At 42.7% G+C, this 17,352-nt stretch overlaps 1 protein-coding gene across 2 annotated transcripts in view; it reads left to right on the top strand.

The window, feature by feature from the left end:
* Positions 1–17,352, top strand: part of Nell1 (neural EGFL like 1) — a 793,214-nt gene that overhangs the window by 409,762 nt on the left and 366,100 nt on the right. For both annotated transcript variants that reach the window (XM_075952299.1, XM_075952298.1), the window contains exon 13: positions 1,118–1,243. In XM_075952299.1, the coding sequence (XP_075808414.1) occupies positions 1,118–1,243 (126 nt within the window). The remainder of the gene's footprint in view (positions 1–1,117; positions 1,244–17,352) is intronic.

Here is a 17,352-nt window from a genome sequence, read left to right as displayed (position 1 = left end):
ATTATCTTATTGAAAAAACTGAATTTGACTTTTTTTCAACTTGAAGGTCCTTTCAGCTGACATCATAGCTAATAAGACACGTACGAGTTCAAATCCCATGTCTAGCATGTTAAGTGCAGTGACTCAGACAGATAATTTAACTTCTCTGAACTTCCATTTTCTAGACTTTACGATAGAGGTGATGCATATACTTCAATCATGGAATTACATTCGAATCAAGCTAGTCAATACCTTGGGTGAAACAAAGCATTCGGGTCAGAGCTGCTCATAGGCAAGCTGAGGCGGGCATAAAGGTTCAGAGCGCCAAATGCAAGTCTATGTTAGTAACTATCAGACTCCAAACTAGACTTCAGGTTTTCTGTCTTGGATTCCTGTGCTGTTTTTACAACCCCGTAAACAATTATGTAACAATAGTTTGAACAAAATGAGCACAAACCAATTTTTGAAAACACTTCTAGAAAGATGGACTCTGTTTGCAGTTGTAAGGGATTTTCATCTTCATTGGGAACTATGATGGAGAGCCGGTGACACTGCGACCTCCATCCCAAAGACAATATGGTCTTCTGTTGAGTCATCCCGTTATCCTCCCACCTGGTTGGTACACAACCCCAGTGTCAGAGCGTGGAAATCTGAGTTGACATCCCAGAGCAGCTGCTGTCTTCAGTCTAGGGTGTAGTGTGGAGGAAACGGCTGCAGTATCATTTGGTAAGATACGTAAGCAGAGAGGGACTGGATTCCTTGATCCCTCTGATGAGAGCCACACCATGTCCTGTGGATTCCCAATACATATTAATAGGACTCAGTTTGGTGGATATAGAGCTCCTTAATTTGATGCACTGAAATAGTTTCTTACATGGTAAGAAATCCACAATTGATTTTGTCTTCCCCCTTCTTGGGTTCTCAGCTGTGGTACCTCACCATGCATTTTTCCAGAACACTTATAACCCAGAATGGGGTCCAGTGCACCAGCTGGTTTTGCACCTGAGTGTTTGAATTCAATGCATCTTGCTTTTCCTGCCGACATCAGTGGGCATTCGCCTTTCACAGTTTCCTTACAGGGTCATGATACTCTGACCTGATTGCTCCACTCGCCCTAACTGTGTTTCTTCTTTTCTAGATATCGATGAGTGTGCAGCTAAGATGCACTACTGTCATGCCAACACGGTGTGTGTCAACCTGCCGGGATTGTATCGCTGTGACTGCATCCCAGGATACATCCGCGTGGATGACTTCTCTTGTACGGGTGAGCATGAAGACCAGCGGCTGCTTTGCTAAGTCACCCTTGCTCTGTGCCGTCCTTGTGTCCTCCCGTTATGTCCTCAGGCATAGAGTCCCACAATTTACCTATGGCATCTCCCCCTGCCTCACTTCAATATCGTCTTTTGAGAAAGAATAATAATGAAAGCAATTTTATCTGCATAATTGATTTCCACAGCCAGTATTTGTGCCTGCATGTGTGAACATTCATCAATGGGTGTGTGCATTGCAATTGAAGTCCCAGTTGCCTATGGTAACACTGAGGGACCAAGAGATGGTAGTTCTAAAAATAGCAAGTGTCATACTATTCTCTTGCTGTCATAATGAAATGTTTATTTTTCTACATATAGGAAGATGACAGGAAAGATAATCATTAGATTGAGAAGGGTGGTAGGTGCATTTAGTGGTCAGAGATTGGGCATTGGGAGCCAGTTCAATAATATTTGGTGAATGCTTACTTATTGTCAGTTTTTTGTCTCTTCTTTCTCTCCAAAACACTGGCCAGCCTGCAGTTCTGTGGTCAGGGGACCTGCCTCTGTGTGAGAGGCACCTAATTGTCATGTACCTAGTTCTGTTGTATTTCTTTGTGCATATATGCATGTGTGTGTACATGTATGTGTCCATATCATTGGTGCATGTATATACCTTCATCAACTTTATGATCTTGAGCGCAGCGTCTTTGAGATTCTACTCCCAGCTCCTATCTTTCTCCCGAGTTTTTGAATCACACATCCTATCTGTTATCCGAGTCAGGTCCTCCTAATATTTGTACAGTAAAGTTCTTCATGTCCTTCCATCTCTACCGTGTTTTAAAAGCTGGCAACAACTGTTTCATCTACCCAGTTTTTACAGATAAGCGTCTGAAGGCTGTGCCTGACTCCTTTTCCTCCCTGGGAGTAAGGGCTGATTGTACCCTGTACTTCAGTCTCCTCTCCAGTCTTGTTGACTCAGTCTTAACACACACACACTGTCCCCTGTCCCAGGTCTGTTCACTTCCTTATGGAGCTATACCATGCTCGTGGAATTGCCTTTCTCTACTATTCCACTAGAAGCCATTTGTGTGTGTGTGGGGGGGGGTCCAGAAGGAGCATTGGACCTCCCATTGCCACACCTTGGAGCTGGAGTTAAACATGTTTGTGAGTTGATTTTGTCTTGAGTGCTAGGAAGCAAACTCTGGTCCTATGGAAGAGCAGCAAGCACTCTTTGACCACTGAGCCATCTCCCTAGGTCCCCAGAGTGTATTTTTATGAACTGAAACTTTACAAATGCACCCAGAACTCTCTAGTATATCTTAGTACACAGAAAATACAATCTGATCTTTATATTTCAACATAGGATGGCGATTTTATCCTTTCTGCCTCTAACTTCATTGCGCAACACTCTCCTCCCACCATTCCAGGGTGTTTACCTTCATCTTGTCTTCTCTGCCAATGAACTTGTTTCTCTGTGAGCTGTCATCCCCTCTTGGATCTTCTTGGGAATATCTTCATCTTGGGTCTGTGCAGGGAGCTTGGTCTTGTTGAAATCTCAGCTTAGAAATGAGCCTTCCGCTGAGCAATGTAAATCCTGTGCCTCCCCCCATCATAACACCTGAATTCAGTCCCCTGAGCATGAGAGCATCATGTTGAGGATGTTTCTCATATAAGTTTTTTTTTTGGCTTTCCCCTTTATCTTGACCACGTACAACATTGCCCGACCCGGACAGTGGTGTTCAGCCAGTACTTGCTGAATGAATGAACATATTAAAGTAATAGACCATGGATGACCTTCCCACTTCAGAAACCCTCAGCTGTAAAATCTTGCTCACATCTCACAATTCATGAAGATTAGTAAGCCTAATGTATGTGAAAATCGTTACTGCAGCACTTAGACCAGCCAGGAGTGGATATTGTTCTGTAACAGATAGGCCTAAGCACAAGAAATTTCACAATGTCACCCTCACCCCACACTCCTGTTTATCCGTTGCTGATCAACAGGAGAGCTCTGCTTAGCAACGCTTTGGGGTTCAAGTCAATGGGAGAGTCACTGTGATGAAAACTGGAGGAAAGAGAATGGGGGAGCGGGAATGGGGTGTTCCCTGGAGCTATGAAATGCTCCCCTGGAGGTAATACTGATCTCAGCTCACGGATAAACTGGAATTGAAACTGACCACAAAGGGAAGCGGGAGTTCAGCCCTGTGGTGTCCTCTGGTAGAGAACCAGATATATTTGGTTACCCTGCTAATGGGTGCCGTAAACTGACTGGTACTTGATTCTCAACACAGTTGCTCCTGGCTCCAGAGACTCTCTGTAAGTAGTTCTACTACAGCAGTTAAGGAAGTAATTGGGAAGATGGTTTAGAAAGCAAGTAGGGTATAGTATGCCGATCAGCAGCAAAGGGCTTGCCTAGCCTGTGAGGCCCTACATTCAAGATTCAGAACTGCAAAATAAAACACATCCTCAAGATTAAGTTTATTGCGTTATGTAATATGAGGGAGGCTCCAGCAGATAGTCATTAGAAAAGGGCCCTTGATTTTCAAAAAAGAACACTAATTATTCTTATTTTTGCAAGCCAGAGGGAGCTACTGGAATTAACTGGCATGTTCACATAGGGGGGCTGGATCACTTAGGATGTAATAATGGGACGCTTAAGTGGGAGGGGAGAGCCAAGAGACATCCTTTTGGTTCTTATTTCTTCTCTCGTCTAATTCAGGGGCCTCTGACAAATACTTTCCCAGTAAACCATGTCCCCTGAACACTGGGAGCTCCCTTGCAAGAGGCTAAATATAGTCTTCAAGATGGAACCTGTCTCCACCCAATATTTGACATTTATTTATTGATGAGGCAGATTTCTTCCCTTAGTAGTGACTGGCTGATGTAACAAACAAGATATGTGGTAGATTTCTGCCATAGATACACACACACACACACACACACACACACACACACACACACACACACACACACATGTCTCATTTCTAGATGAGAATTTACTGGAGAAATTGCCGGGCTTAAATGCATCTGTTGTTATACTAGGAGTTTGCATACCGTTTTTGTTATTGACAGCCCTGATTCCAAAGATCACTGTAGTCTCCACCCTGGGTCAATTACCTACTGTTGCTCTTCACTATTGGTTTTCTAGTGTTTTAAAAACCGTATCTGTTTATCTTTCTTTTCTGTGTATTCCATGCAGGACTCAGACATCCCTTAGGCATTTAGTTAAGATTGAATGGGGACATCAGTATAAATACTGAAAAATTTCATGGAGCCAATAGTTAGAGAGTCTAAAGTATATACGACAGATTTGGTGATTTGTTCCGCTGATTGGTTGATTCATGCATTCATTACCTGACAAAGTCAATATGCAATCACTGTCTGTCGTGAATTAGAAAATATAGTCACCTAGATCAGGGGAAATGGTCCATGCCCTTACAGAGTTCATGGCTAATGAGGGACCAACTTCACATTGAGAAAGATCTTATTTATTTACCACCACAATACTCCATTTGTCAAAGCAGCCTATCTTCAGCAGCTAGGAGGGAGTAATGACTCCTGGATGTTAAACGCTGTTTGATTTTTACTCCTTAACAAATATAACAGAAGGGTCCTACACCACCTGCCCAGAATAGCTTCTGCCAACAGTCCTCTCAGAAGCGGGCACCTGGAACAGGAGATGCCATGCTGGTCCTGGAGAAGAGAAGTCAAACAGGAAACACACACAAAACAGAGTCCATTTGCTTTTATTCATTTTTTTTTCTTGTTGAGATTTGAAAGAAGCATGGGCCTGGGTCTCTGCTAGTAGAGCGCTCCCCTGACATGCATAGAACCTGGGGCCCTGTTGCAAGCACTATGCAAAACCAGGTTTAGGGAAGCACATTGCTAGTCTCTTGGGAGGTAGAGGCTAACACCGACCTATCTACCTACCTATTGGGCGACAACACACCCAGAGTTTCACACCGAGACAAGCGATCTAGATCTTGAAAGTGTAGCTCAATTTTTACTCCTGGAGACTCAAGGCTGTCTAACACTATGTATTCTACGTAAGTCTCCTCAGCAATTTTCTCTGGCGCGTCTGAAGAATGAACTGTAACCCATTTGGCTTTTGACACAGGGGGAGGTGTTTGCCTTGAAAGTTGTGTCAGTCTGGAGCGCTTTCTCTCCCGTCGGCAGTTCCTTAGTGGCCCCTTTATGAATCTTGAAAGGCTGAGGGAGGTTATTGGGGTATTTAGCTTCGTGTGTCAGAGAGAGACTTTTCTTTCCTGAGTTCTCCCTCCATTTTTGAAATGGTTGACAGATGGATTTGTTGGCTTCTGCCTTTCATTTCTCCCCAGCTAAACTCCTCATGCTTTGGCTGGTTGTTAAGATGTTATCATTAGAGACGCAGGAAGCTTTAAAGAGATTCTTGTTATTTATATCAGAAGCACGTGGCGGTAGGACAGGTGCTTGACAGGACTGGGCAAACATTTGTGTTTATGCCAGAAACTTCCTATGAGGGTAGGACATAAAGAGAGAAAGTGAGATAGCAAACACCCCATGTGACTTTTATTACCTCACTGAAAAGATTTTTCTTTTCTTAATATTGGTGCGGAAAAACCCTTGAAAGAAGCACATGTTTGAAATATTCCGATGAAGCTTAAAGACTGGTATCAAAATCTATTAAATTAATAGTTAGAATTAAACACTTTATAATGAAGCAAGGTTTGGCAAGCCCTGAAATGCCTTGTGAGGAACAGTAGGAATTTTAGGACAGTTTTCTAGAATATGTCTCAGCAGAAGGTTGATGGTATACACTGGATTTCCAAATATAAGGTGTTGGTATTTTTCCACGTAGAATCATGTGCTGGATGAAGTGGAGAGAATATTCCGCAGCTGGATAGGATGACGATGTGAATTATCCATAGCTGTCGAGGATACGCATGTGCTTGCTTAAGAAGGCTTGCGATTTGTATTGTGAGTTGTCTGTCAGCATGGGGGCAGGTTATTGAAGTGATTACTTGTGTTTTTGATTTAAGAAGAGGTGATGGAATGGTAATGATGAAATGAGTCAGAAGCCTACAGACATACTTTAGTCTAAAAACATTTTTTAAAATAGACTCAACACGTTTTCCAAAATAAGAAGAGGACATGAAGTAAATGGGAAGGACTTTGGGAGGAGCAGAAGGGAGATGGATAGAACATAAATGTATTGCGAACATGTATGAGAGTTTTAAAGAATTAGCAAATCTGTAAAACTGGAATTCCTATGCAAACTGTAGAGAATGGAATATGTTTATTACGGTGTGAAAAATAATTTATCAAATATTGACTAAGAAAAGTTGCAACAAGACGATATTTGCCTCTTGTTTCCTTTCCTCCATTTAAACAGATAAGGGGACTCTTATTGCCCACCACTCCTCCTTCCCAAAGCAGGAATGTGACTCTACCAAAGTCGCATTCCAGTCATAACCGTTTAGGAAGAGAGATAATTGTGCCCTGTGCAATTTGGATTTCTTTATGGTTGAGTTTGTAAAGGGACCTTTGCACTTTTGTTGAAATATCCACGTGTGCCATCAAGGTTGGGGGTCACTGCTTCTGTAGAGAACAGAGGAAGTTGACATGTGTGGAGAAAAAAGTAAGACTAGATAATTATTTTCTACATCATACTTGAAAAAAGAATTACCTTGAAATGGTGGTGGCAGACAAGCAGTTGGGAGGGTAGTGAAAGCAGAAACTCAAACTGTTCTGAGAGAAAAGCCCTGCTTCCAAGACTGTACTTTCTTTGAAATGGGCAAGACCAAAGAAAGAAGGGCTATGCGATGCACCCCTAAGTGAGAAACACTCAGAATCTTGAGCTGGGCCATAAATGCCCTGGTCAGACAAGCTGGGTATCTCCACAATGACTTCTATGTTATTTGTGTAGATTGAATATTCTGTGCCAGCACCTTGGGTATTTGGAGTCCTATAGAGGTGACATGACCCAAGAGAAGTATGGAGTGCCCACAATGACCAGAGCATTGCCACAGAAGCCTTGATTCTCAGAACCACTCAAGGGGAATTGAAGAAATTATACATCTTTATTGTTTACCTTTATTATTTATTATTATGCACCTGCATTACTTATACACCTTTGGACAGGACATCTCTTATCACAACTGAACAAAGGCGAAGTCAAAAAAGGAGCAAAGTATATTACAGTCTCTCTTAAGAGGGATTGTGTGGGCAAAAAATTATTGCAAAGTCTAGTAACTTTGGTTATTTTATTACATCTACATAGGTAATACTGGAAAATTCAGTGTTAATATCATGCTGAGATGAATTCAGTTTGGAAAATGCATGTTGTGGAGGCAATAAGGGAAGGTTTAGTTTGAACTTTTATGATGGAAGTCATTCCGAAGGACGTGGCCATTGTTGGCTTCTTTGTTGATTTAAGTGGAGTACTTTTTCTTCCCAGTCTGTGTTGTGAAGGAGCTGAATCACATGGGCCACTGGTGAATTTTTCTGTGCATGCTTTTGTTGGAGTTGTTTTTTCAGGAGGACAATTAAGCATCTCATAAAGGGGTTTGATTAAGGGTGCTCAAGCACTTAAGAATTGTATAGGCTGGGTTACAGACCTACCACATCTGCATCTGGGTCATGCAGTGAGTAGGTGTTTCTCTCTAACAACCCAGCTTCCCATCTTACGTTCTTTATTTCCATTCTAAAGATAAGTATGCGCGTGCCTGTGTGTGTGTGTGTGTTGTTTGTGTCTGTGTTCGTGCGTGTGTGCACACCAAGAGAGAGATAGGGGGACAGATAGAGAGATGGAGTCAGATCAGATACAAGGTTTTTCTTAAACATTTAATAAAGTGTAATGAAGTATCTTTTCCTTTCAGGTTCGCTAAAAATGTTCACTCCCTATCCCATTGAGTAGGTAAATTCTCACTAGTACCATGATTTGTTTATGTCGCTTGTATACTATGAGAATTTGAAAGACATTAAATTATCTACCTCTTTATCAGTATCCACATTTCGTTGTCAAACAATTGGAAGGATGCTGTTACCATGGTGTGTGTGAAAAAGAGAGAGAGTTCGTGTGATTATAACTGAATAAATCAAAAGCAAAATACAATCAGAACAACAGCCAGTGGCTCAACTGCCTTGTGAGGTAAACTTTCTCATATGGGTCATAACCCCGAGATATCCATCCCAGCCAGTGGGTTGGGAACAGTGGTCCCTGATAAACCTAGGGGAGAGAAATGGAGGATTCAAGAGACACGAGAAATGATGGCAAGACCGTATTTCTGATAAAACCGCCGTTTATTACATCCTCAGAAGCTGTTCTATAGCAAACAAGCAAGGGGGAGGGGAGATGTGTCAGGTCTTTTGGAATTCAGGCCTGGAGCTGTCCCTAGCTGATAAGTACTGAGGGTCTGTGCTTGTTGACTAACAAAGGAAAATATTAATGTTTTCTAAAAGCCTGGTGCCCGAAGGTCTCACTAGGCTAATGTCCTAGGTCCGGAACTTGCCTGCAAAGGTGAATATCTTAGTTGTGAACTTAAGATGGCTGTAAACAAAATATAGATCTCAAAATACAGGTCTTTGCTTCCAGCACAGAGACATGGCTTCTCAGCAAATTCAGTTGCTCCATTTCATCTTAAGCATACTAATTCTTCTAGATTTTTACTCTGTTTTTCATTCATGATGGTTTGGAACTCGATCATGTTCTTCTCATAGTTTTAAAGTTATCAAAACCTTTTCAAGCTCAACTACATTCTCAAGCTCATAAAAGAAAGCCCAATTCCTCCCTTCTGGTACCCTACTGACTAAAAGTAGTTTGTTGTGCCCATTCATGAAATGTATCTTGAAGAGGTGAAGAGAGGTTTTTTGAATAGAATATTTATCCTCTCTGAGCCTAGGGAAAGGAACAGCTTCTTATGTATACTTTGTCAGATTTCTATCAACATTGTGTGTTATGTTGTCAGGGAAGGAGAAAATTTGTGTGTAAGTAGCAAGTATATGTGTGTGGTGTATCTCTGTGTGTGTGTGTGTGTGTGTATGTGAGAGAGAGAAAGAGAGAGAGAGAGAGAGAGAGAGAGAGAGAGAGAGAGAATGTACATATGTGTTTCTGTATGTTCGTGAGTATGTGTGTATGTCTGTGTGTGTGTGTCTCTCTGTGTGTGTGTGTGTGTGTGTGTGAGAGAGAGAGAGAGAGAGAGAGAGAGAGAGAGAGAGAGAGAGAGAGAGAGAGAGAGAATGTGCATATGTGTTTCTGTATGTTCATGAGAGTGTGTGTGTAGATCCAAAATTGTACAGGCAACTGGCAACATGTATTAGAGTATATTCAAACTTTGAATACATTTCTGAAGGTTGAAATAATGAAAATAGCAATGTTCTTGAAATGATGTATGACCATCTGTAGACGAACATATAGGGGGAATTATAAATTTCCATATAAATCAAAAGTAGGCATTTTCATACATTGCTGCAACCTTTCTTGTGGGTCACCTGATGAGCATATCAGAAGCAACTTACTCATAGCAGCTCATCTCTGAGAGGTGACCTGTCACAGCTACTGACATAAAGTTTCCTTGTGGCCACTCATTTCATTAATTCTTTAGGAGGAAAGAAAAGACTGGAGACGCTGCAGGTATTCAGCAGCAGAGATTTGGTTAGTTTACATTGTATATGTATCATAGGATGTAATATATAATTAACATTGAGAGGGCCCCTTTCAATAGAAGATTCACACGACATAGGGTGATGAGATGAAAGGCAGGAATATTACTTTATAATTGAAATAACAAGTAGAAGTTACAGTTGTACACAGGCGTGCACATGGATACAAACACAGTTGGGAATGTTGGTAACATAAGTAGGAAATTAGAGTAAATGATTGGCTGATATTTTCTCTTCCTTTCTACATGTTTTTCAAATCAGAAAATTGTGGAAAGAGCAGCTGCTAAGAGAAAACTGGAGAAGCTTATCATCCATAAAAATCATTTCAAAGGTGGTCAATCTGTGTTAAGTCAATCTAAGAACTTCTTAGATCCTAAAGAATTAATGGAGTTATTAAAATCTAGAGATTATGAAAGGGAAGTAAAAAGATCAAGAGAGAAGGTCATTAGTGATTGAAAGACCCTCATTTTCAAGGGCAGTGGGAGAAATCCCCCAGACTCAATAATTCAGGCCAACGGATGCAATCAGCAAGAGGTGTTTTTATTGATTACACAGGGCCTGTGGGTGCAACAGCAGCTTACGCTAATTGAGCACCCCGGGCAAATTCAAACAGCCATATTTATAGGGAAAAATGATTACTTAAGAAGGTAGTATAGCTCAGTCGGGGGAGGGAAATGGGAGGCTGGTGGGAGGAGGTGAAAATTTGTTTTTTTTTTCTTTTCTTTATCCTCCTTTTATCAATAAAAAAAAACAAAAAAAAAAGAAGGTAGTATAGCACAAGCATTTCATTGGCTCTCAAATTGGTGGGCTTAGCTCATCCTGGGAATGGCCCCACGTCTATTCTCGAATTTCCCCGAAATACCATAAAGACAGATAAAAACACCCTGCAGCGAGTTGACAGTTTAGATAGGATATCTTGGGGGGATGGAGTATTCCCTCTCCTTAGTCCCGAAAAACCACAAAGCTAGATATAGCACTTTGCAGCAAGTTGACAATTTAGATAAAATGCCTTGGGGGGTGGAGTATTCTCTTTCCTTAGCCTAGTCAGTGAGTCTGCAACCCATAGATATCCAGTCTTAGCATCGGCTGAACCTGGGGGCCCAGCTAAATTTTCAGCAGAGTTTAACATAGTATGTGGGCACCGGGGTCTTTCAAGTATGGGGGTCTTTCATGATGAAGACCTAGAATTGTTATTAGATCGAAGTGATCTCATAGATCAAATGAAGGCCTCAAGATGGATTAAAGAGAAAACAGGGATATTCAAGATACTAGAAAATTCTGAAGATTCCATTGCAGATTGTTTGTTTTAAGACAGAGCTAAATGGCTTTTAAAAACTTTTACACCCATTCTGATAACTTGCCTATTGGATTTGGATTTTATCAGTTTATATAATGTAACTAGTATTGTTACATACTTGATAATTTTCTGAGATTTATTAAGTATAAATTTCCTATTAAATTTAGGTTTTTCAGGTAGTTTTGGGGACTGGGTTGTACTTTTGAGTATGGTCTTTGAATATTGTCTAATTTGTACTTAACTGCTGGCAAGATTATGCAGTCTTCCTGTGGAAGTTTAGTGTCTCCCTCAATCCCTTTAGTGATGTAATTCATGGGCTTTGAACTTCAATTATGGAGCAGGATTTTGATGGGGGAGATTGATTGAAATTGTTTTTTCTGTTGCTGAAGTAAACTGTTTGATTTTGAGTCAGTAAGATGACTTACCAAATAAATGTTTATTATAATATGAAAAAACTTTTCTTACATACAAGAATATAAAGTCACTTCATTTTTCCATATTTTTTTAAAACTTTTCAAAGACAAGAATATAATATCAGAAAACATGCCATTGAAACATTAGAAAACAAAAAGACTGACAAAGATGACATTGAGTGTTTGCCCAGACAAATCTCTCAATGATGATCTCATTAGCTTTTTTTTTTTTAATTGAGTGTTTGTAACTCGATAGTGCAGTGGTTCTCAACCTTCCTAATGCTACAACCTTTTAACACAGTTCTTCATGTTGTGGTGACCCCCAGCCATGAAATTATTTCGCTGCTGATTTATAACTGTTGTTCTGCTGCTGATATATTTATATGAACTATAAATATCTGATATGCAGGATATTTAATATTCGAGTCCTGTGGAAGGGCTGTACCACCCCCAGCGGGGTCACAACCCACAGGTTGGAATGTGCTGCCATAGAGTTCATTCCTTCTGTCTTCAGTCATATGGTAGGTGCCAATCTGTAGTAGGAAGGAGTCCGCTTGTTTGTCCCGGGCCATCCAGAACCAAAATAACCACACAGAAACTGTATTAATTAAATGACTGCTTGGCCCATTAGCTCTAGCTTCTTATTGGCTAACTCATATTAATTTAACCCATTTCTATTAATCTGTGTATTGTCACGTGGCAGTGACTTACCAGGTAAAATTCAGCATGTCTGCCTCTGGCCGCAGATCCATGGCGTCCCTCTTGACTCCGCCCTTCTTCCTTCCAGCATTCAGTTTCATTCCCCCCCCCCCCCAAGTTCTGCCCTATCAATAAGCCAAAGCAGTTTCTTTATTCGTTAATGGTAATTACAGAACACAGAGGGGACTCCCACATCAAAAGCGACTGCAGATTTTATGCCTAGGGAGGGCATATTCTTCACCTATTCTTCACCCGCTCCTTACACAGGGTGAGGGGTGAAGATGCTTTGTAAAGGCCCTGGCGATGGAATAGCCTCCCAGAGTCCTCCCCTCCAATGGGAATTCCAGAATGCAGCAAACATCTAACTCACTACAGATGCTGCCTTTGTCCTTAGGTACCCGACACCTGACGTCAGGTCCTACTGCTTTGTAGATACAAGTTCTTCTGGTGTAGTTTCCTAAACCAGAAGGTTTGCCCAGGCTTTTCTGCACCAGGGTTAAGACAAAGAGAGATCCTGAGGAAGGCACAAAAGATCTGGAGGGTTTCCTTGGTGAAGTGGCCTTTAAATCACAATCAGGAAACAGCTTCATGTAGCTCCTACCAGTTGTTCACTGATAAATTGTGCCAAGGCAATATGTAGTTTTTCTTTTCTCTTTTTGGACCTTGAGAGATTAAAGTTTTAGTCAGAGAGGTTGTGATTACAAATTAGGTTTCTTCGGAAAAGAGTTTAGTCTCTCTGTCTCTCTTTTAAAGAGAATTTTACAAACTATTACTTTTCTAATTCTGTGATTCTGTAAGATTTGGTTCCTGACCCCTAGGAGGTTATGGTCTCTTTGGGAGACATAAAATTTACATTTAAGGAGAGTAACTTTATAGGGCATATAACTGACTGCTAAAGTGTGAGATACGGGCGATAAATGCCAGAGAACACGGAGAGCAGGAGGAAGAAGGTAGTCACTTCGAGGAAGAGAACATGTGCCTCCCTTCCCCCCTCGGGCTGTCTGAGCTGCTGGGGCATTAAGCTGGGAGTTTAGGTGAGGGCTTTAGAAATAGGTGTGTTTGTGTTTGCTAATCTGCAGTGGATTCTGGAGATGACTTACACAAAGATAAAAAGTCCATGGGCTGGAGAGATGACTCAGCCACTAAGAGAACTCGCTGCTCTAACAAAGGACGCGAGGTCAGTTTCCAGCATCTACAACAGGCTCACAAGACTTGTATCTCCAACCCCAGGGGATCCAACACTCTCTTCTGGCTTCCATATGTATATACACACATGTACCACACCCCAGAAAAAAATTTATTTTTATTTATTTTGGTTTTGGTTTTTTGAGACAGGGTTTCTCTGTGCAGCTTGGAAGGCACTTTGTAGAACAGGTAGGCCTCAAACTCATAGAGATCCGCCTGCCTCTGCTTCCCGAGTGCTGGGATCAAAGGCGTGCACCACCACTGCCCAGCAAAAAATAAACTTTTAAAATGGAAAAGTGAAAGGAGTCGAAGGCACTGGAGGAAACAGGCCTTGGTTTCTGCCCCCAACTTCAGCACCATCAGCCTCAACCAGAGCTGACTTCAGGAAAACAGACTCTGCTTCCTTCTAAAATCTTGCAGGGAGCATTTGCAGGGTTCCTGGAAGAATACTCCCTAGAGTTGTGAAAACGCTCATGTGACCCAGATTTTCAGCGCCTTTGAGGACAGTGGCCGTTCTTAGGACGAGGCTCAAAGCTGTAAGCTTGGCATCTTGGGCCTGCTCCTAGAGTGCTCATTGCCATAGCTGGTCACCCTGAGGGAAGTCGGGTTTTAAGGTCTGAACATGATAGAGGCTGGTGGTCAGACGTTCAACTGAAGCGATGGCCATGCTTTCCACATCCTCCCTCACCTGCAGTGAACTGCTTCAGGAGGATGGGTTAAGAAGAGGACCAGTGTGAACCGGGCTTGAGGACAACCTTTGTAGCGACACAGAACATCCCTTAATTTAAAGCAAAGTCTTGTCTTCTTGAGCCTCAATTTTTAGGTTGTTATGGAGAAAACACTGAAAAAATGTTTTGTGTAGACATTTATTTCTTCCCCAGAAAGGAAGCCCCTTGAACTCTGAGCACCTTTGGTAGCTACAAGCTTTTCTAGGGTAGCATCTAGTTAGTCCTTAAGGGCAGCCATGGGACAAATTGACTTCAAAAGATGGATAAAAAGCTTGTTGGAAGTTGGACAGCAGGATGAGGGGTTGTTTTCTTGGAGACTGTCCCTAGTGGGACTTAGAGTATACAGATGGAGTACAGAAAGTAGAAATCAGTCAAGTCACAAAAGGCTTTTCTCAGCCATGACAGTAATGTACGAACACAGTAGTAACAGAGAAACTAAGAAGAAAACAATTCGTGATTCTCTATATAGTGAAAAAAAAATCACATTGTTACCGCTGGTGACTATTTTTTAAGCCTAACTTATTCTCCAAGCATTTCCTAAACTGGCCAAGTTCCTGTCAGAGCACAAGTATTTATGGTTGAAAAATATTCTTTCTCGTGGTGGCTGCATCATCTCAGCTTTCCCCATACCTAAGAAGGACTGACATCCAGTCACCTCTCTGTCTTCCTTTGGTTCCAGGGGACGTCTACGAGTCTCCTTTCCCCTCTGTTTTGACAGTCTTTGTTCCACTTTATATGAATGGAAAGTGAGTCACAGCAGTGCAGGAGATACACACGCTTCACCCGTCCATGACAGACAGAAGGAATGAGCGCCTGCCTGGTGTTGACTTAAACACATTGTAAAAAAGAGTAACATATTAAATATCTAAAATCTGTGTAATCTGTGGGTATGTACATGAGTTGGTGAACTTGCCTTTGTATGTATGTGTAAAGACCTCACAGACAGTCCCCCCAAATTAAAAATAGAATTATCTGAGATGGCAATTCTACATTGGGTGTACCCCAACAATGAAAAATAGTGTCTTGAAGAGATTCTTTTACACCAGTATTGGCCACATGAGAGACGCTATGTGCAGATATCAGGGGCTCACCAGAAGACAACCAGACAAGCAGAATGCAGCAGAGTTGCAGCAAGGCTGTTCCCTTGACAGGGAATTCAGGAACACGCTATGGCAAGGATGACACTCTAGCACACTAGCCTGCGTGGAGTAGGCCAGCCACTGGCAGGCAAGCACTGTGAATCTAGTCCTGTGAAGCAGCCAGAGCAATCAAACCATCAGAGGCAGGAAGTAAAACGTCCACATGGCCATATGCTGGTAGACAACATAAATAAGCCTGATACCACAGAACGGTACTTGAGAAAATAGTGAAAATGGTAAATTCTGTTGAGTGGGCTTTGGCACTGCAAAAAGTTAGAGTAAAAATGTCTCCAGGGCAAGATTTCATCCTGTGTAGAAACCAGACTTAGCGTGACTTTCCTTGCGTCTCTATCACACATTGGTCATCAACTTCTTTTCTAACTCATATTGTAACTTACTGATTCTTGGCTTCGTTTGTGCATCTATGAAATATCGATTGAGAAATGTTCTATCAGGTGCAATTATGTGTGTCAGGGATATGTCAGCGAATGAAGGAGGTAAGCTTTTGCTTTGAGTTGTGCTGTGCTCTGGCTGGGAGCGATGAACCATGAGACACTGAGCATTCTGGGCCGGAAGAGGATATGCACCATGCGGAAGGATATGCTGAGGGAGGGAGACCAGTGTAGGATGCGCGGTTGTGCCATGTTACTTGGAATAGCATAGAAATATCTCACTGATGGTACCTGGGAGAAGGGAAGGAGCCAGTTCCTTTGCTGTATGGAATGCTGTTGTCCTCTGGAAATCCCACACTGTGTGCTGCACAGTGGAAAAGGCACACTGTGTGCTGCACGGTGGAAAAGGCACACTGTGTGCTGAACGGTGGAAACGGCACACTGTGTGCTGCACTGTGGAAACCACACACTGTGTGCTGCACGGTGGAAAAGGCACACACTGTGCTGCATGGTGGAAACCACACACTGTGTGCTGCACTGTGGAAAAGGCACACTGTGTGCTGCACTGTGGAAAAGGCACACTGTGTGCTGCACGGTGGAAAAGGCACACTGTGTGCTGCACTGTGGAAACCACACACTGTGTGCTGCATGGTGGAAAAGGCACACTGTGTGCTGCACGGTGGAAAAGGCACACTGTGTGCTGCACGGTGGAAAAGGCACACTGTGTGCTGCACTGTGGAAAAGGCACACTGTGTGCTGCACTGTGGAAACCACACACTGTGTGCTGTATGGTGGAAAAGGCACACTGTGTGCTGCACTGTGGAAAAGGCACACTGTGTGCTGCACTGTGGAAAAGGCACACTGTGTGCTACACTGTGGAAAAGGCACACTGTGTGCTGCACTGTGGAAAAGGCACACTGTGTGCTGCACGGTGGAAAAGGCACACTGTGTGCTGCACGGTGGAAAAGGCACACTGTGTGCTGCACGGTGGAAAAGGCACACTGTGTGCTGCACGGTGGAAAAGGCACACTGTGTGCTGCACTGTGGAAACCACACACTGTGTGCTGAACGGTGGAAAAGGCACACTGTGTGATGAACGGTGGAAACCACACACTGTGTGCTGAACGGTGGAAAAGGCACACTGTGTGATGAACGGTGGAAACCACACACTGTGTGCTGAACGGTGGAAACCACACACTGTGTGCTGCACGGTGGAAAAGGCACACTGTGTGCTGCACGGTGGAAAAGGCACACTGTGTGCTGCACGGTGGAAAAGGCACACTGTGTGCTGCACGGTGGAAAAGGCACACTGTGTGCTGCCCTGTGGAAAAGGCACACTGTGTGATGAACGGTGGAAACCACACACTGTGTGCTGCACTGTGGAAAAGGCACACTGTGTGATGAACGGTGGAAACCACACACTGTGTGCTGAACGGTGGAAAAGGCACACTGTGTGATGAACGGTGGAAACCACACACTGTGTGCTGAACGGTGGAAACCACACACTGTGTGCTGAACGGTGGAAACCACACACTGTGTGCTGCACGGTGGAAAAGGCACACTGTGTGCTGCACTGTGGAAAAGGCACACTGTGTGCTGCCCTGTGGAAATCACACACTGTGTGCTGCAC

This window comes from Microtus pennsylvanicus, chromosome 18 (genome assembly GCF_037038515.1).
Source record: "Microtus pennsylvanicus isolate mMicPen1 chromosome 18, mMicPen1.hap1, whole genome shotgun sequence".
Lineage (NCBI taxonomy): Eukaryota > Metazoa > Chordata > Mammalia > Rodentia > Cricetidae > Microtus > Microtus pennsylvanicus.
This window is presented reverse-complemented; position numbering and strand designations above follow the sequence as displayed.